At 39.7% G+C, this 25,876-nt stretch overlaps 1 protein-coding gene across 1 annotated transcript in view; it reads right to left on the reverse strand.

Moving 5' to 3' along the window:
- LOC128653831 (multidrug and toxin extrusion protein 1-like) overlaps window positions 1-25,876 on the reverse strand; it is a 185,272-nt gene that overhangs the window by 77,363 nt on the left and 82,033 nt on the right. The window contains exons 6-8 of the mRNA XM_053707363.1: window positions 21,535-21,579; window positions 17,584-17,681; window positions 98-195 (exon numbers count right to left, since the gene is read on the reverse strand). Coding sequence (XP_053563338.1) covers window positions 98-195; window positions 17,584-17,681; window positions 21,535-21,579 — 241 coding nt within the window. The remainder of the gene's footprint in view (window positions 1-97; window positions 196-17,583; window positions 17,682-21,534; window positions 21,580-25,876) is intronic.

The raw sequence follows: 25,876 nt of genomic DNA on the forward strand, positions 1-25,876 counted from the left end.
AAATATAATCATGAAATTGAAGGAGACATATGTGTAACAATTCAAAAGTGAAAGAAACAAATGACTAGGTATAGATTCATCAAGAATTGTTACTTACCTGACCATGACTCCACATGGATTTTTCTCAGCCAGATATAGAGGTACATGAATATCATATCTGCTACATAAGTAATTGTCATAGTCACTGCTGCTCCTCTGTAATGAGAATGAGGATGAGTTATTATCTGCTTCCAAAATAAAGGATGAGTACAAATTAACATATTTTCAGTAGTGAAACTATGCATTTAGTAATTTATATGAGAAAGTCTTAATGTTCATACATGTTAATCAAAAAGCATACAATGTTTAAATGCTGAAAAAAAAGGGTAAACAAAAAGTACAGGAATCTCCCACCAGTGTGATATGAACACTAACGCCTAGATTACGAGTTTTGTCGGTAATGGTGTGCAGTGCTAACGAGCAGTTTATGCTCACCGCTCACCTACAGACAACGCTGGTATTACGGGTTTTTACAAACCCGGCATTAGCCGCAGAAAAGTGAGCGGAGAGCAAAATTTAGCTCCACATCTCACCTCAATACCAGCGCTGCTTACGATAGCGGTAAGCTGGTAAAACGTGCTTGTGCACGATTTCCCCATAGGAATCAATGGGGCAGAGCCGGCTGAAAAAAACCTAACACTTGCAAAAAAGCAGCGTTCAGCGCCTAATGCAGCCCCATTGATTCCTAAGGGGAAATAAAAGTTATGTCTACACCTAACACCCTAACATGAACCCAGAGTCTAAACACCCCTAATCTTATCTGCCGCCCCCGACATCACCGACACCTGCATTATATTATTAACCCCTAATCTGCCGCCCCCAACATCGCCGCCACCTACCTACACTTATTAACCCTTAATCTGCCGCCCCCAACGTCGCCGCCACTATATTAAAGTTATTAACCCCTAAATCTAAGTCTAACCCTAACACCCCCTAACTTAAATATAATTTAAATAAATCTAAAATAAAATAACTACAATTAACTAAATTATTCCTATTTAAAACTAAATACTTACCTATAAAATAAACCCTAAGCTAGCTACAATATAACTAATAGTTAAATTGTAGCTATTTTAGGATTTATTTTTATTTTACAGACAACTTTGTATTTATTTTAACTAGGTAGAATAGTTATTAAATATTTATTAACTATTTAATAGCTACTTAGTTAAAATAAAGACAAATTTACCTGTAAAATAAAACCTAACCTAAGTTCCAATTACACCTAACACTACACTATAATTAAATTAATTTTCTAAATTAACTACAATTAAATACAATTACATAACATTATCTAAAGTACGAGCCCCCCACTAAATTACAGAAAATAATAAAATAATTACAAGTTTTTTAAACTAATTACACCTAATCTAATCTGCATCAGCCAATAGGATTTTTTCTACCTTAATTCCGATTGGCTGATAGAATTCTATCAGCCAATTGGAATTGAAAGGGCGCCATCTTGGATGACGTCATCTAAAGGAACCTTCATTCAGTCGTCGGATGAAGAAAGAAGAGGATGCTCCGCGTTGGATGTCTTGAAGATGGACCCGCTCCGCGCCGGATGGATAAAGATAGAAAATGCCATCTGGATGAAGACTTCTGCCTGTATGGAGGACCTCTTCTTCCCGGCTTGGATGAAGACTTCTGTCTGTCTGGAGGACCACTTCGCCCGGCTTTGTTGAGGACTTCGGCCCGGTTGGGTGAAGACTTCTCAAGGTAGGGTGATCTTCAAGGGGTTAGTGTTAGGTTTTATTAAGGGGGAATTGGGTGGGTTTTAGAGTAGGGTTAGGTGTGTGGGTGGTCGGTTTGAATGTTGGGGGGGTATTGTACTTTTTTACAGGTAAAAGAGCTGATTACTTTGGGGCAATGCCCCGCAAAAGGCCCTTTTAAGGGCTATTTGTAATTTAGTATAGGGTAGGGCTTTTTATTATTTTGGGGGGCTTTTTTATTTTATTAGGGGGATTAGATTAGGTGTAATTAGTTTAAAAAACTTGTAATTATTTTATTATTTTCTGTAATTTAGTGGGGGTTTTTTCGTACTTTAGATAATTTTATTTAATTGTATTTAACTGTAGTTAATTTAGGGAATTAATTTAATTATAGTGTAGTGTTAGGTGTAATTGTAACTTAGAAAAAAAGAAGGAGATATGTATGCGTGCTAAAAGCTAGGGGTAATTTTTATAGACCTTTAAAAAGGATTTCCAGGGATATATATCAAAACAAGGTATGTATATACAATTAAAGGGACACTGAACCCACATTTTTACTTTTGTAATTCAGAAAGAGCATGCAATTTTAAGCAACTTTCTAATTTGCTCCTATAATCAATTTTTCTCTTGCTATCTTTATTTGAAAAAGAAGGCATCTAAGCATTTTTTTGTTTCAGTACTCTGGACAGCACTTTTTTATTGGTGGATGAATTTATCCACCAATCAGCAAGGACAACCCAGGTTGTTCACCAAAAATGGGCCGGCATCTAAACTTACATTTGTGCATTTCAAATAAAGATACCAAGAGAATGAAGAAACATTGATAATAGGAGTAAATTAGAAAGTTGCTTAAAATTTCATGCTCTATCTGAACCACGAAAGAAAAAAATTGGGTACAGTGTCCCTTTAATGTTTTATTAAAAAGAATTAACTAAAATATACTATTCATGAAATTCATACAGTATATGAAATTAATATATAACAATTAATCTAACTAGATTAAGATATTCATAAAATGCAACAAATTCACAAATTTCTTAAAAACCAATGTATAAATATATATGACCGGTCATATGAAAATAAAAAATATATAAAAACATATAAACTGATTCCACACCAAATACAATCTTAAAGCTCCAATAGAATAACCAAAGAGACAAGAGGGAGGTGGTTCTGGGCAGTCCGTACTTTCCCTTGTAGTTAAGAACAGCACTGTCTTTTTAGTATAGAGTGTAATACACCTCATAATAGAAAAAGTCCCACTCTATAGTGATGGAGCTGTATATAATGGCGGTATTGCTGTAATCCCACGCCGGGATGTTGCATACAAATTAACAGGTCAAAGGGATGCATATATTGTGCTGTTATAGTGCACATAGACCAATGCCAAATCAGTAAGTTACAGCACTGTCTCTATTTAATAGAATGCAGTCCGCTTTGTGATTAAAGAGACGCAATCTTTTTTTATAATAGAACTGTATGTGATAGCGGTATTCCTGTGGTCCCACACCGGGACCGCCGCTATCACATACAGTTCTATTATAAAAAAAGATATGTATATTTATACATTGGTTTTTAAGAAATTAGTGAATTTGTTGCATTTTATGAATATCAATCTAGTTAGATTAATTGTTACATATTAATTTCATATACTGTATGAATTTCATGAATAGTATATTTTAGTTCATTCTTTTTAATAAAACATTAATTGTATATGCATACCTTGTTTTGATATATATCCCTGGAAATCCTTTTTAAAATTTCCCCTCGCTTTTAGCGCGCATACATATCTCCTTATTTTCTTAACTTCAATTCCTTTTTTGCTTTATGGGAGCAAAATATTGTATGTGCAGGGGTTAGAACTGCGCACCACTTACTCTTGTAATTGTAACTTAGGTTAGGTTTTATTTTACAGGTAAATTTGTCTTTTTTTTATTTTTTATTTTTATTTTCAAAACAAGCTTTATTATTGAAACACAGAAGCAGTACAAAAATGAGGAGGTCACACTAACATATAGTACAAAAAGTCTGCAAATATATATATATATATATATATATACATACAAGAATGAGGGTACCCTTTGACACATTATAGTCCATGTATTAGCGGTGATAAAAAACTGGAGCACGTTATTTCCTTGTGCCCGTTGATTGTCTCTGTCTTCTTGTATATTTAGCTTTGAGCTTGCTCCAGCGAGTAGTGACACCCGCTGTATGTGAGTGGTGGATAGTCCAGTACAATTATGGTAACTGGAGCTTAACTTTGGGGTTATTTTACTTTGATATATAAAGAACTCAGCATTTTTGCTACATACCGCTGAGTTTTAACAGTTCCTGAAGTTATTACCCATTTGGGTAGGAAAAGGAGATCAAGAAAGAAACGAAAAGGTATAGAGAGAGTAAAGAGGTGTTAGTGGGTGAGAGGGAGGAAGGGGAAGAGAAAAAAAAAAAAAAAAGGGGGGGGGAGGAAGGTAGAGGGAGGGGGGCTGCAGTATGTTTGAGGTAGGTAGGGGAGGGGGCAGCGAGGCTGGAGTGGATGGACGGGGGTGTCGACAGAACACAGTATGGTGGTCCACCCCTAAAGACTGATGCTTGTTTGATAGGGTGTTTCTGTTGTTGGGTCAGGAGCTTAGGACCTGTTAAGTAGCATTACAGTCCTCTTCCCGTCCAGGTCAGAGTCATCAGTTCATGTGTGGCTAGTCTACTAGTCTTGAGGTAATGATATCTTTCTAAATTCAGCAATTCTTCCACTCTCCCGTTGGTCTGGAACCCGATTTGTTTTCCAATGCCTGGGGATCAAGCCTTTTGCACTGTTCAACATGAGCAGTAGGAGTAGATATCTGTCTTCCCCGATAATCTTGGGAAGCCCATAGTAAATTAGATAGGATGGGTTTGGTGGGATTATGACCCCCAATATCCTGCTCATTTCCCCCAGCACCTCCTCCCAATAAGACAGTATTTGTGGGGAGTTCCACCAGATATGTAGTATGGTTCCCTCCCCCCCACACCCTCTCCAGCAGTCCCCACTTGTATGGGGTAAATCTTTTGTAACCTATGGGGAGTCATGTACCATCTGCTAAGCAGCTTGTAGTGAGCTTCTTGTATTTTCATGGAGATTAATGCCCTCCTGTTAAAGATCTGGAGCCATTCCTCTATCTCTAGGCCTAATTCTGCTTGCCAAGCGATGGTGTAGCTGGGAAGCTTATTTCCATCCCTCAGCAACAGAATTTTGTAAATCTGAGAAATAAGGTGAGACGGTGTCTGTGTCATCGTACAAAGAGTTTCAAATAATGTCCTCTCCCTAGTGAGTGAGGATTTGTCTTTGTGTGTCTTGAAGTAATGTGTGACCTGTGCTGTTCTGTACCAGGAGGTAAAAATATCAGTTCTGCCTGTGTCTTAAGCTCACCCTGGTGCAAGATGTTGTGTATAGAAATTTCTTTGTGAGTGTGGTGTGCTCTTGCCTCATATGGTGTTATTTCTATTCCCAAGTCTGGGTTTCCTCGGATCTGTGTGTTTGGTGAGTCTTGTGAGGACAGGTGAGAGTTCTCCCTAATTAGTTTATCCCAGGTCATGAAGACCTCCATCATTAGAGGGTACTGCTGTAGCATAGGTGGGCGGTTTTTAGCCGGTACCCATGCTAGTGCCCCTGTATTGATACGCATCATAATATCATTATCCATTTGGACCCATGCCTTATTTTGGAGATTGTGACTCCACTCAACTAATCTTTGTAACAATATTGCTCTCTGGTACTCCCTCAATAGAGGTATACCCAGTCCCCCTCTGTCTCTGGGCAAATAGGTGGTCTGTTTCTTGATTCTGGGTTTCACCCCATTCCATATATAGGATTCTATTGCGGCTTGAATGTGCTTAATATATGTTGAGGCTGGAGAGATCGGGAGTGTTTGCATAATGTATAACACCCTTGGTAGGATATTCATTTTAACTACCCCGATGCGCCCCATCCACGAGATGGTTTTATTTTTCCAATCATTTAAATCCTTAAGGATTTCATCTCGAATTTGTTTATAGTTAGTCTCTGCCATCTCATGGACGTCTGAGGTAATCGAAATACCCAGGTATTTAATTGAATGTTGTGCTATTTTAACAGGACAGACCGCCATGTGATTATCAAATACCACAGGTGGCTCCGTGATATTTAGTATCTCTGATTTCTGGGGGTTGAGAAGAAAATTTGAGACTTCTCCAAAGGCGGAAAACTCTTGTAGTGCCTCCGCCAGTGAATCAGGGGAGTTCGACAACGTCAGTAAGACGTCGTCAGCATACATCGATAGCTTATACTCTGTATTTCCGATCTTAAGACCCTTAATGCGTGGATTGGCTCTGAGTTTGCTCGCCAGGGCTTCAATAGTGAGAGCAAACAGGAGCGGTGACAGGGGGCATCCCTGCCTAGTCCCGTTGTGGATCTGGAAAGTATTTGAGAGTGTACCGTTTACCCTGACTCTGGCATTTGGTGTCGAGTAGAGGGACATGATCATATTTATTAGTCTGGGCCCAAAGCCAAACCTCGCAAGGGTATGTTGTATAAAAGACCAACTCACCCGGTCAAACGCCTTCTCAGCGTCCATTGTGACCAAGGCGAGTGGCAGATTATGGACATGGGCATACGTGATCATCTGGAGAGTTTTGAGAGTATTATCTCTCACCTCCCGGAAGGGGACAAATCCCACCTGATCGGTAGAGATTAGGGTCGGTAGCAGCCTATTAAGGCGATTGGCTATGACTTTGGCCAATATCTTTACGTCTGAGTTCAGCAAGGATATTGGCCTATAATTTTCCGGTTTATTAGGTGGTTTACCAGGCTTAGGGATCACAGTTATATATGCTTCGAGCATAGAACTTGGCAAGGCTGGGGAGTCAGAGAGAGTATTGAATGTCTTCAACATTATTGGGGCCAAGGTGTCTGCATATTTTTTGTAATATTAAAGACCGAAGCCATCCGGTCCCGGGCTCTTCCCGGAAGGCAGGTCTTTGATCGCATCCTTGACTTCTGTCAAGGAAATTGGAGAGTCAAGTGCTTCCATTTCCTGCTCTGTGATTTTAGGGAGATCAGCCCCATCTAGATATTCCACAATCTTTCTCTCCTCCCTCCCCCTCCTAGAGGGGTCAACCGCTTCTCCCCCCACCTCTTTAATGTTGTATAGTGATGCATAATACTTTCTAAAAATGTCTGCTATCGAGTCCGCGTCAGACCTAGTTTCTCCTCCCTCGTCCTCCATTTGATGTACATGTGATTTTAGTTTTTTACGAGCTAGTGCTCTAGCCAGGAGTTTCCCTGGTTTGTCCCCTTGCTCAAAATAGAGTTGCTTCATTTTTAAAGCCTGCTTCTGATAGTCTTCCTGTAAGAATTGCAATAATGCCTCCCTAGATGTGGTCAGTGCTTTTGTGTGAAGTTCATCTGTCGGGTGTGTTTTATGGAGCAATTCTGTTCTATCTACCTGTGTCAGTAAAGTTTGGTAACGCTCTCTCCTGGCTTTCTTAAGCCTGGATCCCCTTTTGGTGAGGAGGCCCCTAATAGTGCACTTATGTGCCTCCCATATAGTTGTATCTGGCATTTGATCATCCGAATTTAGATGAAAATACTCTATGATTGCTTTATTGAGGTCTGTTCCAAACAGAGGGTCATCGAGGAGGGTATCGTCTAGCCTCCATATATAGGGTGTGATAGGTACAGGGGGCCACAAGATTGCGCACCCCACCGGAGCGTGATCTGACCATGTGATCGGATAGATGTTACTGCTTTTCGTGATCATGAGGCCAATTGTGTCTGTGAACAGATAATCAATTCTAGAGTACTTTCTGTGGGGATATGAGTAGAATGTATAATTTTTAACCAAGGGGTGATGCGTTCGCCACACGTCATAGATAGCTAAGTCTGTCAGTGAGGAAGCGATACGCTTCAGTGTCTTATGGGGGACGCTGGAGAGGCCGTCAGATGTGTCCATCGATGGGACAAGTGGTGCGTTGAAGTCCCCTCCCACATACAGGACACCTACCCTTAACTCTAGGATTTTGCGGCTAACTTTTGATAAGAAAAGGTGCTGGGAGTGGTTAGGGCAGTAAACATTCGCCAAGGTAATGGGTCTGTTATGTAGGAGCCCCGTGACTACCTGGTATCTTCCCTCTGGGTCTTTGTAGGACTGTATAACCTGGAAGGGCGTTTTGGCGCTGAGAAGTATTCCCACCCCATTCTTCTTATTAGGGCCTGATGCAAAGAGTGCTGTGGGGTAGTGGCAGGAGTACCACCTCGGTTCATTATCCGCCTTAAAGTGCGTTTCCTGCATAAATATGATGTCCGCACCTAGTCTGTGCATGTCTCTAACAAGTATTGAGCGTTTGTTAGGGCTGTTCAACCCCTTTACATTAATTGTGATAAGCTCCACAGGACGTGGGTGTTTCTGTCTTTGCGTCATATTGTAAGGGCTAGGGTGTAGATGGTTGGAGTATTGCGGGTGACAGGGTGGAGGGGGGGCCAGGAGAGAAGGAGAAGAAAGAAAGAAAAAAAAAACTAAAAAGGGGGGAGGGAGGGGGCTCAGAGGGAAGCTGGTAAGGGGTAGGGAGGAGAAAAAGGAAGAATGTAAGGAAAGTGTAGAAGGTGTAAAGAGAGAGGGGGAATAGTATTATAGAATGGGTTAGTTAGAGGTCAGGAAGAAGGGTAGAGGGGGATTGGTAAAGGTAGGGGCAGGTTACCTTCACTATGAAGGCACTTAACAGTAAGGTAGACTAGTTGTCAGTAAGTAATTTACTTACTAGAATTTTAATAACTTCTATAACAAAGCAGGGGTAGTTATCCCTGCGCTTTCGCATTAAATATAAACCTATGAAAAATAACTTAGTGAATTAACGTTCTCTAGATACATTAACATTAACAGTGCATATAACATTTAGGGAGACCAGTAGTGCTGGGTCCCACAGGTCTGACAGTTAAACATTGTTTTACTTAAGCAGAGGTATCAGTAAAAGTCATAATTAATTTCCTCAGCATTTCTAGTGATATACTCCGTCTGAAATATATGTTTGCTCACTATTACTGTATGCTCTGTTTTCCTACCCCCCAATACAGGAATATCTTCGTTCCCTCTGTGCATTCCAACTTTACTAATGTATCTTCTCAGTTTAAGCATACCAGATTGTCCCTTGTCCTGCGTGTCTACTGTGTGGTGCTGGGAGTTGCTGTGGGAAGGCCCTATTGTGTTTTGCGCCTAACTTCTGGTACACCCATAAAGGGGAAGCATTATCTCAGATACACTCGTTAGAGGGGTTTAATTGATCACTGTAAGGGATGGGGGGGCATAGCCTGAATCTCTATCCTGTGTGTTATGGAGGCAGGAGTGTTTATTAGCCAACTGCGTGCCAGGCCTGGTCGCATCGTTAGTGGTCTACGCCCGCTAGCGTGTTTAATGGGTAGTGTATTCCTTGTGTGGCAGCCCCTACGTGTGCAAGTTAATTCAATACTTATCAGTTGACAGAGAATAAAAACAGATAACATTCAGTATACAATAACAAGTTTAACATAATACCAGCATACGACCTGTCAGGAGTCCAAGCACAGCCCGATCTGCTAGTGCAAATCGTGTATGAATTAAATCAGGGAATAGTTTCAGTCACTTTTAACTCTGTTTGGCCTGGTATAGGCTAATGGCCTTCCTCACGGGGTCTACCAGGAGCCCTGCGGGTATCTTCCCCTGAGTCCTGCGGCGGAGTGATGCGGAGACCCAGGGCTTGGTTAAAGCTTGGGAGGTCTTCTATGGATTTAAGGACATGTGAAGCATTATTCTTGGTTGCAATCAGACAGGTGGGGAAGCCCCATCTGTAAGGGATCTTTTTATCCTTGAGGACCGCTGTGATGAACCTCATGTCTCTTTGCTTCTGCAGCGTGGTTGGACACAGGTCGGAGTAGATCTGGATTTCGGAACCTTTGAAATCTATTGGATGCTGTGTTCTGGCTAGCCTTAGTATGTCTTCTTTGTCCCTGAATGACAGCAACTTCATGATAACATCCCTGGGGGGGCTCTGCTTGGCGGTTTGGGTCTCAGGGCCCTGTGAGCTCTCTCTATTTGGACCTCTGAGGCTGAGTCGTCTCTTTTAAGATGCCTGATAAAATCTTGTATGTAGGCATGTAGGGCAGGAGGGTTGACTGCTTCTGATATTCCACGCAGCCGAAGATTGTTCCTCCTGCTCCTGTTCTCTAAGTCTTCAACACGGTCCATGAGAGACTGTACCGTGCCATCTTGGGCCTGCATATAGCTGGTTTGATGCTGTAAGTCTGAGCTTAAGGTTTCCTGCCTCTCCTCAATTAGGGTGACCCGCTGGTCCACTGCCGCAATGTCCCTTTTGAGTTCCCCAAACATGCTTTTAAAATCATGCATTGCTTCTTAAATAATCCTCTTTTGAGGAGAGATGTTTAATATCCTCTTTTGTAAGGTAGAAGGAGCTGTGTGCCTGCCCCCCAGGTTCTTGTGTCTGTGCCATTGTGATTTGTTTCGCTGTACCCTGACTAGGCCCACCGCCCGGTGTCACAGGGTCAGCAGGGATCAAGTAGTTTTCAATGGCTGAGGATTGGACACTCTTTAGTGGTTTGGCAGCCCTTTTACTTGCCATCACATATGCTTACACTCAGTTCTCACTGGGATCTTGTCCCCCTCTAGTTCTCTGTGGAGAACTAGAGCTTCTCTAAAAGGGTAATCTGCAGCTGTATTACACCGTGTCTTCTGGTGAGGTTTTTTCTTATTCCCAACAGAGAGGTGGCCTTGCTTATGTGTGCTTATAGTTCATTCCCCAATGTTGCAAAACTAGGCCTCTGTAAAGTTTGAGGGGCGCCTAAACAGGAACAGCTTGTGTCAGTTGCTATTACCCCCGCAGCCCGACGGCACTGTGCGGGATGATTGTCTGTCTCTGTGTGTTGGGGTTACTTACTGGCACCACTTCTAGCTTTTGTCCCCACCAGCTCCCTGCTGTATGGTCAGCTTCTGTAGAGCCCGGTCCGGTCACGTGGGCGTGGCCTAGTCTCGCCGCCTGATGCCGCGGCCGGGTGTGATGGTCCTTTACCAGATAATAAGAGCGGAGGGAGTCTCCGATACAGAGGTATGTACCGGGTGCGCTGCGGGGGCAAGCGGGTGCATTCCGGTCCTTTGCAGTTCTGCTCCGGGTATGCAGGGAGCCGTAGTTTGGGCCGTTAGTGTCGATGAGGGCTGGCTCTCCGGGTAACACGATGCTCTCTTCAGATATGGGTTTCAGGTGATCACCTTTGCCGCACTGATGCTTTATGTGCTGTTTAAATTAGTTTGAGAACGCAAATTCTGTGCGAAATACAACAGGGACTACGGAGCTCTAGAATAATGCTGCCATCTCTGTTTGTGGCTAAGCTCCGCCCCAATTTGTCTTTATTTTAACTAGGTAGTTATTAAATAGTTAATAACTATTTAGTAACTATTCTACCTAGTTAAAATAAATACAAAGTTGCCTGTAAAATAAAAATAAACCCTAAGCTAGCTACAATTTAACTATTAGTTATATTGTAGCTAGCTTAGGGTTTATTTTATAGGTAATTATTTAGTTTTAAATAGGAATCATTTATTTAATTGTAGTTATTTTATTTAGATTTATTTAAATTATATTTAAGTTAGGGGGGTATTAGGGTTAGACTTAGATTTAGGGGTTAATAACTTTAATATAGTGGTGGCGATTTTGGGGGCGGCAGATTAGAGGTTCATAAATGTATGTAGGTGTCGGCGATGTTAGGGACGGCAGATTAGGGGTTAATAAAATTTAACTAGTGTTAGTGATGCGGGAGTGCGGCGGTTTAGGGGTTAATATATTTATTATAGTGGCGGCGATGTCCGGTTCGGCAGATTAGGGGTTACATTTTTTTTTAGTGTTTGCGATGTGGGGGGGCTCGGTTTAGGGGTTAATAGGAAGTTTATGGGTGTTAGTGTACTTTTTAGCACTTTAGTTAAGAGTTTTATGCTACAGCGTTAGACCATAAAACTCTTAACTACTGACTTTAAAATGTGGTACCAGTCTTGACAGGAGAGGGTGTACCTCTCACTTTTTGGAAGACTTGTAATACCAGCGCTATGCAAGTCCCATTGAAAAAATAGGATACGCAATTTACATAAGTGTATTTGCAGTATTTTCGAGTCTGGCCGAAAAAGTGAGCGGTACACCTGTACCTGCAAGACTCGTAATACCAGCGGGCGTTAAAAAGCAGCATTGGGACCTCTCAACGCTGCTTTTTATGGCTAATGCAAGACTCGTAATCTAGCAGTAAGGATGGTGTACGTACTTAGGATGCCGCTTCCCATTTTTTTATACAGGTAGTGAGATTCCATGATCTTTTACTCATGGGAATTACTCTTCTCAACCACTAGGAGGAGGCAAATATTCCCAAACCCCAAGAGCTCTATAAAACCCCTACTACCTCACACTTACCTCAGTCTTCAGAGAAAGTGGTTTCCAGTCTATTTTGAGTCCTGGTTCCCCTTAAAATACAGTGCTTGTCAGAAGGATGTATGTGGGGTATGGTTTATAATCCAATGGTTTCACGTCATGGGAAAGCTTTCGTAAACCCTCTTTAATCGGTCACTAGGACGTGTCTTATGCCTCCCTTTATTGATCTACATTATACTCCTATTCCATATGTTTCAGTACTTGTTTTGCTGTCTGCTACTTGCTTGTTAGTGGATGAGTGTCTATAGGTTTGTATATTTTATTTTTAACCTAAAGATACTCATGTAGCTACATTATGGGCAAGTTTATATTTTATGGGTTTGGCGCACTTAGTTTTTCACACATCAGGATTGTGTACATCAGGTTTACGCTCTTCGGGTTAGTGCAAGCTCCTCAGTCTGTTAGGAGCTGTCGGGTTAGCACACATCTTACATTTTCCCCATGCGTTAGTATACGCATATCGGGTTAATGCATGTTTGCTTCAGATTTTTTTGCAAGCTTTCTTCTATTTATATATATGTTGTTTGGCACGTGTTCAGGGGTTCAGCAGCATGCATTGTTAAAACTACTTAACTGGGGTTTAATGGTTTCCTTTCCTCAAGAGCCTTTACAAGGGGGATAATAATTCTAATTGCATTGCTCTGTCATATGCTATAATGGAGCAGCAGGTTTCTGTGCCTAAATATACCCTAGAAACTGAGTCTCCTTAACACCTTTCTACCATTTTTAGGTGTAGGTATTGTAAAAAAGTTGAGGTTTCCTCTTCAGCTCATTTATGTGGCTCATGGTTAGATTTGTTAATGCATACAGACCAATCTAATGCTGTTTCTTTGGGTACTAATGCACCTACTCTTTGTTCATTAAAGGTTAATGCCAAAGTGGTGCCTCCTGCCATGAAAACATTTATCAAGGCTGCAGTATCTGAGGCATTGACTGTTCTTCGCCTTCAAATAAGCATAACAGGTAATTCCAGATTTTACCTTCTGCAAGTGCTATGTGCCCTGCGCTCAGGGATACTGTTGTGTCAGATGGTGAAGTTTCCTCTAAAATGAAGATTCCTCATCTGAAGTTGAACTTGATGTTTCCTCTTTTTTGTTTAAAGTTGAACATTTTCGTTCTCTTATAAAAACGGTCTTGATTACTTTAGGGGTTAAATATCCTAAAGCCTCTGATAATAAACCTTGTAATTGTTTAAATTCAGTTGTTAGAACTGTTGTTAATCTCTGAGGTTTTTCCTGTGCCTGATGCTTTCTCTGAGATGATTGCAAAGGGATGGTCTAAGCCAGGTGTGTATTTTAATCCTTCTGCAAGGTTTTAAAAAATGGTCTGCTAGATTACGAGTCTTGCGTTAGCCTTAAAAAGCAGCGTTGAGAAGTTCCTACAAAGGGGCTATAAGATGGACCTCATAGAAAAGGTTATACAGGAGGTGGTTACTCAGAAAGGTCACCAGGATAACCAAACAGGTCACGTCAATAAAGACAGGATGGTCTTCACCACTACATATAATAAAGGGAAGAACAAACTGGCTGAGACCATAAGGAATAGATGGGAGATCCTGGCAACAGACACAACCCTGCCGTTTGGACAAATGGACCCCCCGATTATGGGTTACAAACGCAGTAGGAGTTTGAGGGACCTACTAATGTCCACGGACCCACAACAATGCTACATGAAGCAACAGTTGCTTAAAACCAAAAAAACGGGCTGTTATAGATGTTCGGGATGCACCACCTGTAGCGTTATGATCCCATGTAAAGTCTTCAGAACCCACATACGACTCAAAAGTACACAATCAGACATTTTATCACATGCACGACAAGTCATGTGATATACCTGCTCAGCTGTTGTTGTGGTCAGTTCTATGTGGGTAAAACAACTGACAATGCACGACTTAGGATGGCTAACCATCGTTTAGCCATTCGGAGCGCTTTGGATAAGGGGGTGTCTGATCAACCAGTGGCGAAACACAAAGTAACTGATCTGAGATTTATCTTGATAGACCATGTTCTACCCCTTAAACGGCGAGGGGATTGAGACAGAACCCTACTCCAGATGGAATCGAGATGGATACATCGGCTTGGTACCCTGTATTCTAAAGGCCTAAATATGTATAATGATTGGCACTGCTTCCTCTAATACAATTGTGGATGGGTAAGTGACCATGATACACTTGATACTGGAAGGTTTAACCAGTGTGAGTCACATGTCATAGTGGGACACACACTAGGTAGAGCCAGTCCAGTTCTTAACATGAGGCTAACTGACCAGTGGGTTTCACATGTTATAGTGGGATACACACTAGGTTAGGCCTTTTTAAGCACTACATAGTAGTCCCTGTCTGGCACACCCATAAGAGCATTACACAGTTAGGGGCTTGTAACATTAGTACATGGCATATGGATTGGACAGGGTGCTTTTAATAAACTCTAGTATGAATGGTTTTGATGACCAATAACTATGATCTATTGAATTTTCCTGATGATCCCCTCCTGTATGGGTACAACTAATGATCAGACGCTATTTTTTATGTTTAACCTTTGTTTGTGGTCCATATTAACCTTGATTGCCATTTATTACAGGGAACCAATGATATAATTTGAGGTTTCACTGTATGAGTATGGCCCTACTCAGGCACAAGGATGTGTTATGAATTGACTGCTATTCACTTATTGTTAGACATGTCAGTAGTGAGGTTAATACGACTAAGAGTTGTCACTATTTAAAGCGTATATGGTTATATTCAAATGTGCACGGTGACCATATGACTCAAAGGTATATTTATTGGATACAAGCTTCATATACATAGAACTATGGGAGCATTGAATACATTGAATATTGGTTATGGGGAGCCAGATGACTCATGGGCCATGATACATGGACTGTATGATAAATTTAACACACAGTATGTTACTTCTTATGGCTTATAAAACGTGATTCACAAAGTAGTGACACTAGTATTAAGCACCTGATACTAGATGTTTTTAGCCTCATACAGAACCAGGTATATACTCACATATCATACTCGATACGCTGTGTGATGGTATTCACACATACATTGTTACTTATAGGATTTAGCCTAGAAACTTGATACACTGTTTTGTTACCCTTAACAATACGGATACATATGATAGCCTTGAAGCCCTGTTAGATATGTTGCTGCGCACAGTGCTCACGCCTAGGTGCTGACGTCACCCTCCTATGCAAATTAGCCATGCGGTCTGAGGAGGAACACTGCAGACGTCGGAGGTCAATTCTTTGCACCTCTTTTTTCAAAACATTGCTCTGACGGTTGCTTAGCCACGGATTGTACATGTACTCAGCAGACACTGAACAAATATCTAACAGTGAGTACAAATAAACAAACTCATTGGGGGAATAAGGTACATAATCCTAGTAACATACTCATACAGATAAGCCAGTTTTCGGCCCCAGTATTCTTAAACGAATATTGTGTGTGATAAATTATCTGTTTTGGGACTATACCACGTTGCTGTTATTTTACATGTATCTGGTGATCTATGTATTTGAATGGTATTAACATCTTTATTCTGGAAATGTTCATAAGGATGTTCTGATGTATTGATTATTGTGGCTGATATGTATGTGTGAGGGTGTGTATATATAGATAGATAGATGGTGATGTATTTACTGCACATAGGTTTTATTTCTTTTTTTCTTGCGCTGATCTTTTGGCTTATGATATTGCCACAGTTAAATTTGATTGAATTTTTTTCTATATGTATATATGTATTCCAGGATAGGTATCTAGATATACTTGATTATACAAATGAATTGGTTCTGAGATAATAAATAATATAATGGGGGTTGTTGCCATGGCAACCGAGTTTTGGTGCAATTTTGCACTAAATGTTTAATGGGTGGGGCTTAATAGCTTTATATTGCACAGTGTTCACTTGTATGTTTGTTCTGGTCTGAGGAAGGGGTCTGAGGACTCTGAAACGTTACCACAATAAAAGTATTTATATCCAAAATCCAGCAAGTGCAGTCCTTTACTGGAATTGACTGTGAATACTATTGACTTGGCACCCTGGTTGATGAATGAAAGATATTGTGAGTGCAGGTACACATGGAGGATATATATATATATATATATATATATATATTTATTAATTTTAATGTAAAATATATATCTATACCTATATATATATAGGAATAGATATACAGGTATATGTATAATACCTATAACATTGGATTGTGACATTTTCATAATTCCGAGTTTTGCATGAGCGATAGGTTTTTTTCTTCAGCGCTCTCCATTGACTTCTATGCAGAGAAGAAGTTAAGGAGGGTTGCGATATTTGGTTAGTGTGCGCCAGGTTTTGCTTGAGTGCAACATTTTTTAACTTGTAATATGTGCTCTAACCGTCGTGCGCAAAAAGCCTCCACCTAGCGCTTCACTCATAGTCTAGCCCTATATTGTAATGTATGTGTCTCTCCTTTGCATTCATAACTCTGCATAGCAAGATAAACATCTTTCAAGCTACATAATTTTTTAATACTAAACTAATTTAAACCAATTTTCTTAGTGATCAGTATGCAACTAAAATTTCTGAATGTCAGCAAAATTTGTTCTTCCAATAATAATGTAGAAGCCTATGAAAATTGTAATTTAAAGGGACATGAAACCCAAATTCTATCTTTGTGAGTCAGATAGAGGATACCATTTTACGCAACTTTCTAATTTACTTATTTTTCTTAACCTTTGTTGAAAAGTATAACTAGGTAAGCTCAGGAGCTGTGGCTAGCTAGCTTCTGATTGGTAGCTGTACATATATGCCTCGTGTGATTGGCTTACTGATGTGTTCAGATAGGTCCCAGTAGTGCATTTCTGCTCCTTCAAGTAAGGATACCAAGAAAATGAAGCAAAATTGATAATAGAAGTAAATTGGAAAGCTTTATACAAATGTATGCTCTATCTGAAACATGTTGGTTTTCATGTCCCTTTAACACTAAGGGGCCTATTTATCAAATGTCTTGCAGACCTGATCTGACAGTGCGGATCAGGTCCGCAAGACATAGCTGAATGCGGAGAGCAATATGCTCTCCGTATTCAGCATTGCTCCAGCAGCTCAGAAGAGCTGCTGGTGCAACGCGGCCCCCTGCAGACTCGCGGCCACCAGCAGGGGGTGTCAATCAACCCGATCATACTCGATCGGGTTGAATTGTGGCGATCTCTGTCCGCTTGCTCAGAGCAGGCAGACAGGGTTATGGAGCAGCGGTCTTCGGAACTTGATAAATGGGCCCCTAAAAGTTTGATTTAGATGAACAATATAAATATATTAGTTTCTTATGCTACAGGTCATGCACATTTCACATAATACATTTGAAACATTATACTCACATCACTCCAGTTTTGATTACGAACAGAAAAATGTAATTCAGGATGATATTAACAATGTTTCCAATAAGACTTACAAAAATTTGAGGCCAAATAATTCCCTGCAATGTAAAAAGACATACAATGAATTATATGAATATATATTAATTATATCTGTTTCCTTTATAGTGGGTGGTGTATGAAAAAAATAGGTTACTAATAATATGCAAACTAAAAAGTAACAGTGAAGACGATTGGTTATGAAGTTCTGATGTAGAGTTGAGGATGTAGCAGGCTATGGGAATAAATATAATACAGGGAGGGAAAAGTGATGGGATTTGTGGTTGAATGACAGAGGTTAGGAGTCACATGTCAAGTTGAAAGCAGGTTGGTCGATGATATTGTGGCATTATTTTAAATTACATTCATTTTGAATAAGATTGGGATTTACATATGCAGAGAGTAATTGTGTGTATGTGGGATAATGGCATGATGAAGATAAAAAAGAGAGGGCAAAGTAGCTTCTGAGTGAAAATAAAGTGAGCCTTTAAATCAAATTTGAAATAAATGAAATAATGCAATATTTCAGAAGAGAAATAGGTGAAAGCCATTATCATAAGCAACATTACTTCTCTACTCTTATGTCTAGGCCGCGATCCGATATGCAGCGTCGCCCGCAAAAGCCGGCGACGCCAAATATTGCGCTGGTTTGGTATCCTATATACGGCGTAACATAGAAGTTACGCTCGTATATTTCTGCCTTTGGACGTAGTTTTTTGGCCCATAGACAGGTATACCAAACCAGCGCAGTTTGGTATCCAATATGCAGCGTAAGGAATTACGTGGCGAAAATGGAGAAATCTTACTCCATTTTCAAATCACCACAAAATGCAGGTGTAGTAAGCCTTACGCTGAGTATTGGAGCCCCGTAACTTCCTAAACTACCTGCAAAATAAAACCTAACACCTAACGCATGCGCAATGTCTATCTACCTGTCAACCGCGATCCCCAGCCGCAATCCCTAATAAAGTGTTTAACCCCTAAACCGCCGCTCCCAGACCCCGCCACCACCTACATTAAATGTCTAACCACCTAATGTGATCCCCCTACACCGTCGCCACCTACGTTAAAATTATTAACCCCTAGTGTAACCCCCCTACACCACCGCCACCTATATTAAAATGATTAACCCCTAAACTAATCCCCCTACACCAGTGCCGCCACCTATAATAAATGTATTACCCCCTAAAATGTCCCTACCCTAAACTAAATTACAAATAGCCCTGAAAAGGGCCTTTTGCAGGGCATTGTCCCAAAGTAACCAGCTCTATTACCAGCCCCTAAAAGGGCCTTTTGCAGGGCATTGTCCCAAAGTAATCAGCTCTTTTACCTGTAATATAATCCCCCTACCCCGCCGCCACCTATATTAAATAATTAATAATTACATTGTAGCTATTTTAGGGTTTATATTTATTTTACAGGTAACTTGGTATTTATTTTAACTAGGTACAATAGCTATTAAATAGTTAATAACTATTTAATAGCTACCTAGTTAAAATAATTACCAATTTACCTGTAAAATAAATCCTAACCTAAGTTACAAATAGACCTACAATATCAATAAATTAAATAAACTACAATTATCTAAACTAAAATACAATTAAATAAACTAAACTAAATTACAAAAAACAAACAAACAAACACTAAATTACAAAAAATAAAAAAAAGATTACAAGAATTTTAAGATAATTACTCCTAATCTAAGCCCCCTAATAAAATTATAAAGCCCCCCAAAATAAAAAAAATCCCTACCCTATTCTAAAGTGCAAAGTAATCAGCTCTTTTACCAGCCCTTAAAAGGGCTTTTTGCGGGGCATTGCCCCGAAGTAATCAGCTCTTTTACCTGTAAAAAAAATAGAATACCCCTTCAACATTACAACCCACCACCCACATACCCCTATTCTAACCCACCCAAACTCCCCTTAAAAAAACCTATCACTTACCCCCTGAAGATCTCCCTACCTTGAGTCGTCTTCACCCAGCCGAGCCGAAGTCTTCATCCAATCCGGGCGATGTCTTCATCCAAGCGGCAAAGAAGAGGTCTTCTATCCGGGCGATGTCTTCATCCAAGCGGCAAAGAAGAGGTCTTCCATCCGGCCAATGTCTTCCTCCAAGCGGCATCTTCTATCTTCTTTCTTCCGGCTCCATCTTCAGACCTCCTACGCGGAACATCCAGCTGGCCCGACGGACTAACGACGAATGAAGGTTCCTTTAAATGACGTCATCCAAGATGGAATCCCTCGAATTCCGATTGGCTGATAGGATTCTATCAGCCAATCGGAATTAAGGTAGGAAAAATCAGGTTGGCTGATTGAATCAGCCAATCGGATTGAACTCGCATTCTATTGGCTGATCGGAACAGCCAATAGAATGCGAGCTCAATCTGATTGGCTGATTCAATCTCCCCTTCGCTCTGCTCATGACTTCCTGCTCTCCTCCTCTCTTGTCACCTCATCACACTCCCGTTTACAGGACTTCTCCAGACTGGCTCCCATCTTGTGGAACTCTCTGCCTCGCTCCACAAGACTCTCGTCTAGTTTTAAAAGCTTCAAGTGCTCCCTAAAGACTCTACTGTTCAGGGATGCATACAACCTACGCTAATCTTTCTCTATACCAGTTCCTCTCCTCCATTGCTATCCCCCTTAGCATATAAGCCTAAGAGTCCAGCTGTTTGTAGATCACCTTCTTAAGAACTGACTGCAACAGTGCAACTCTTGACAGGGCCCTCTACCCATTTGATCCCTATAATTGTTTTGTTGTACTCCGCCTTTGTTTATAGAGCTGCGGAATCTGTTGGCACTCTAAAAATAACCGATAATAATAATAATAATTGTCTGTACTTATAGATTATGACAGGTATTACATTTGATTCAATCACTTTTGTAAAGTGTGGATGAAATGTACAGCTCTAACAGATTAAGCAGATCTGTAAACATTGGTGCAAGATACATTGGTAACAATGGTTATAAGAGGCAATAATAGACCAGATGAATGGGTGGAGGGCCTGACCAATGAGTTGACTTCCCTTTTAGATTATTTTACTTGATTTACGGAACAGCTGTGTTACCAAATTAATTATTACAGGTACATATTACCAAATCCATAATTCCAAAATCCAAACTTATTCTAAAATCCAAACTTTTCCACTAATATTTAAAAAACTAAATATAAAAAATTAAATTTTTTCCCGCCTTTAAGTCACAAAAGTATTACAATATAATATAAAACTACCTTTAGTTACATGTATAGGCTGCATTATGTAAATATTGCCTAAATTACATAAGATATTGTTGTTTACACTTGGTCCCATCCACTCTCCTAACTGTCCCATTTTAAAGATGCAAATATTCCAAAATACAAACTATTAAAAAATCCAAACCTCTTCCAGTTCCCAGCAGTTTGGGTAAAAGAGTTTTCTTCATGTATAACATTTTTACTCATATACACACGTAAGTGACTTTGCTATTTTCTATTAATCTTTGATAAAATGAAAAAAATCATTGAGAAAATGTAAAATATTTAAACATTTTTACGTAAATGTAACTTTTTAATTTGGGGTTATTATATATAAAAAAAAGCATTTAAAAGGTGTTTAAAGACTTTCTCCAGGATCAAATTGTTTTTGTGAATTTTATCATAGTTGATTATCATGGCACGGTTTGAAATTTAACTTAAAAATATTTGCAAAATATCCTAAACAACAATTTTTAGAAGGTAATATACATATGGTAATCAACTGCATGATGTCATAATCTGTATTTTGGAAGGCTAGATTAATTAACATTATCCTTGTTGACTCCCTACAGAAGTTTTTAAAATACGTTTATATATCATGTTTACATTTAGCACGTGTAGTATAATTAAGGGTCTAAGTAAATCTATTTTGGCCCAAAGATAAAAGATGTTAAACATTACCTGATTTTGTAGGAAACGTATCTGAAGTTGATAAAAAATTACTGCCTGTAAGAAAAAAAGGTTAAATTTTATTAAAGGGACAGTATAGTCAAAATTAAACTTTCATGATTCAGATAGGGCATGCAATTTTAAACAACTTTCCATTTTACTTTTATCATCAAATTTGCTTTGTTCTCTTGGTATTCTTTGTTGAAAGCTAAACCTAGGTAGGCTCATATGCTAATTTCTAAACTCTTGAAGGCCGCCTCTAATCTCAGTGTGTTTTGACAATTGTTCACAGCTAGAGGGCGCTAGTTCATGTGTGCCATATAGATAACATTGTTCTCATGCTCGTGGAGTTACCTAGAAGTCAGCACTGATAGGCTTAAATGCATATCTGTCAAAATAACTGAAATAGGGGGGGGGGGACAGTCTGCAGAGGTTTAGATACAAAGTAATCACAGAGGTATAACATTTTTTAATATAACCGTGTTAGTTATGCAAAACTGTGAATCGGTAATAAAGGGACTATCTATCTTTTTAAGCAATAAAAATTCTGGAGTAGACTGTCGCTATAATAAGATTTAACCCATCATTATTTTACTTATGCTTTGAAATAACAATTTATGGATTCATCAAAATACATTTAGGGAAAGAGCAAAATTTATCTAGATTTCTTGACTCCGTATGGAGCTTAAGGGCCCATGTTTGAGGGCCTGTGTTTCTGGCGAGCCTTCAGGCTCACCAGAAACACCAGTTATGAAGCAGCGGTCTAAAGACAGCTACTCCATAACCTGTCCGCCTGCTCTGAGGAGGCGGACGGACATCGCCGCAATTCAACCCAATCAAATACGATCGGGTTGATTGACACCCCCCTGCTAGCGGCCAATTGCAATTCATCAGATGCGCCTCTGAGGAAGCGCATGTGCACAGGTGTCCATTTGCATACTCAGCTGCACCTTGGCAACTCTGCTGAATAAATTCTACTTTTGATCAAGTTTTTGTCTCCGGACTCACCATTTCTTTCCCTGCTTGGAATTAATCCTTTTTTCATATAGCGGAAGGGATACCGCTTGTGGTAGTTTGTGGACTTAAGCCGTGCCACTTGGAGAAGCCACTTATGCTTTCACCTTTGGGATCTTGTCATCAAGCACTGACTGTGCAGCGCATACCTCTGACGTCAGAGGGGGGGGACATCCATCGAAGACGGTGTGTGGTGTAGATGCGGACATTTCCTGCAGACGGGACTATAGGGTTTCTTACCTGACCACGAACATCGGCGGAGGTTGTCTACATTTGCCACACACACGGAGCAGTCCAGCACATTGATCCTAAAGGATTTTGACCTTTCCAACGTTCACTATTCCAGGCTCCTTCGATAACAGTGGAGACTAGATAAGTATTGGCTTACACACTCAAGTCACTTTAGTGACTTTGCCTTGGAACTTTCCAAAAAATGCTTTACATACTTTACAGCATTTAAATAGTGACACTTATTGGATGCTACCAGTCTAAAGTACCAATCTTGCTCTGGAACTCTCCTTACATGCCTTAGTGGCATCTATTGTACGCTACCAGCTTTAAGTACCACAGAGGACAAAAGTCACTTTCTATGGAACATTTTCTAAGACATACTAGCCTTTTCTTGAAACTGAGTTTTGAGAATTAGCCTTACTTATCTGTCTTTTACACTTGCTACTGGCTCATATGTGATATATATATATATATATATATATATATATATATATATATATAATGAAGATGTATATTGAGTTGAGCTATTTCAATTGATTTTGTTTAATTTGTTTATTGCAAACAGCTGAAAGTCAAAAAGTAAATTTTGAAAATAAACCTGATTTGTAATGGGGGTTGAATAATTTTGATTACAACTGTATATATATATATATATATATATATATATATATATATATATATATATATATATATATATATATATATATATATATATATATATATATATATATATATATATATATATATATATATATATATACACATACAGTTGTGCTCATAAGTTTACATACCCTGGCAGAATTTATGATTTCTTGGCCATTTATGGCCAGAATATGAATGATAACACAAAAACTTTTCTTTCACTCATGGTTAGTGTTTGGCTGAAGCCATTTATTATCAATCAACTGTGTTTACTCTTTTTAAATCATAATGACAACAGAAACTACCCAAATGACCCTGATCAAAAGTTTACATACCCTGGTGATTTTGGCCTGATAAAATGCACACAAGTTGACACAAAGGGGTTTGAATGACTATTAAAGGTAACCATCCTCACCTGTGATCTGTTTTCTTGTAATTAGTGTGTGTGTATAAAAGGTCAATGAGTTTCTGGACTCCTGACAGACTCTTACATCTTTCATCCAGTGCTGCACTGACAATTCTGGATTCTGAGTCATGGGGAAAGCAAAAGAATTGTCAAAGGATCTGCAGGAAAAGGTAGTTCAACTGTATAAAACAGGAAAGGGATATAAAAAGATATCCAAGGAATTGAGAATGCAAATCAGCAGTGTTCAAACTCTAATAAAGAAGTGGAAAATGAACCAAACCACGGTCAGGTAGACCAACTCAAATTTCAGCCACAACTGCCAGGAAAATTGTTCGGGATGCAAAGACAAACCCACAAATAACTTCAGGTGAAATACAGGACATGTGGTGTGGCTGTTTCAAGATGCACAATAAGGAGGCACTTGAAGAAAGATGGGCTGCATGGTCAAGTCGCCAGAAGAAAGCCATTACTACGCAAAGGCTACAAAGTATCCCACTTACAATACGCCAAACAGCACAGAGACAAGCCTCAAACTTTCTGGCACAAAGTTATTTGGAGTGATGAGACCAAAATTGAGCTTTTTGGCCACAACCATAAACGCTACATTTGGAGAGGAGTCAACAAGGCCTATGATGAAAGGTACACCATTCCTACTTCTAAACACAGAGGTGGATCGCTGATGTTTTGGGGATGTGTGAGCTACAAAGGCAAGGGAAATTTGGTCAGAATTGACGGCAAGATGAATGCAGTATGTTATCAAACAGAACGCCTCATTTTCCACTTCTTAATTAGAGTTTGAACACTGCTGATTTGCATTCTCAATTCCTTGGATGTCTTTTTATATCCCTTTCCTATTTTATACAGTTCAACTACCTTTTTCCCACAGATCCTTTGACAATTCTTTTTCTTTCTCCATGACTCAGAATCCAGAAACATCAGTGCAGCACTGGATGAAAGATGCAAGGGTCTGTCAGGAGTCCATTCAAACCCCTTTGTGTCAACTTGAGTGCATGTTATCAGGCCAAAATCACCAGGGTATGTAAACTTTTGATCAGGGTCATTTGGGTAGTTTCTGTTGTCATTATGATTTAAAAAGAGTAAACACAGTTGATTGATAATAAATGGCTTCAGCCAAACACTAACCATGAGTGAAAAAAAAGTTTTTTGTGTTATCATTCATATTCTTTGAAAAATGGCCAAGAAATCATAAATTCTGCCAGGGTATGTACACTTATGAGCACAACTTTATGTGTATATATATATATATATATATATATATATATATATATATATATATATATATATACACATACACAGACACACACACACACACACTCAATGGCCACTTTATTAGGTACACCTTGATAGAACCTGGTTTGGACCCCCTTTTGCCTTCAGAACTGCCTTAATTCTTTGTGGCATAGATTCAAAAAGGTGTTGGAAACATTCATCAGACATTTTGGTCCATAATGACATGATAGCATCACACAGTTGCTGCAGATTTGTCAGTTGCACATCCATGATGCGAATCTCCCGTTCTACCACATCTCAAAGGTGCTCTATTGGATTGAGATCTGGTGACTGGGGAGACCATTGGAGTACAGTGAACTAATTGTCATGTTCACTAAACCAGTTTGAGATGATTTGAGCTTTGTGACATTGTGCATTATCCTGCTTGAAGTAGCCATCAGAAGATGGGTACACTGTAGTCCTAAAGGAATGGACATGGTCAGTAACAATACTCAGGTAGGCCATGGCATTTAAACGATGCTCAATTGGTACTAAGGGGTTCAAAGTGTGCAAAGAAAATATCCCCCATTACACCACCAAAACCAGCCTGAACCGTTGATACAAGGCAGGATGGATCCATGCTTTCATGTTGTTTATGCCAAATTCTGACCCTACTATCTGAATGTCGCAGATGAAATCGAGACTCATCAGACTAGGCAACATTTTTCCAATCTTCTATTGTCCAAGTTTGGTGAGCCTGTGCGAATTGTAGCCTCAGTTTCCTGTTCTTAGCTGACAGGAGTGGCACCCAGTGTGGTCTTCTGCTGCTGT

Source organism: Bombina bombina, chromosome 3, assembly GCF_027579735.1.
Source record: "Bombina bombina isolate aBomBom1 chromosome 3, aBomBom1.pri, whole genome shotgun sequence".
NCBI lineage: Eukaryota > Metazoa > Chordata > Amphibia > Anura > Bombinatoridae > Bombina > Bombina bombina.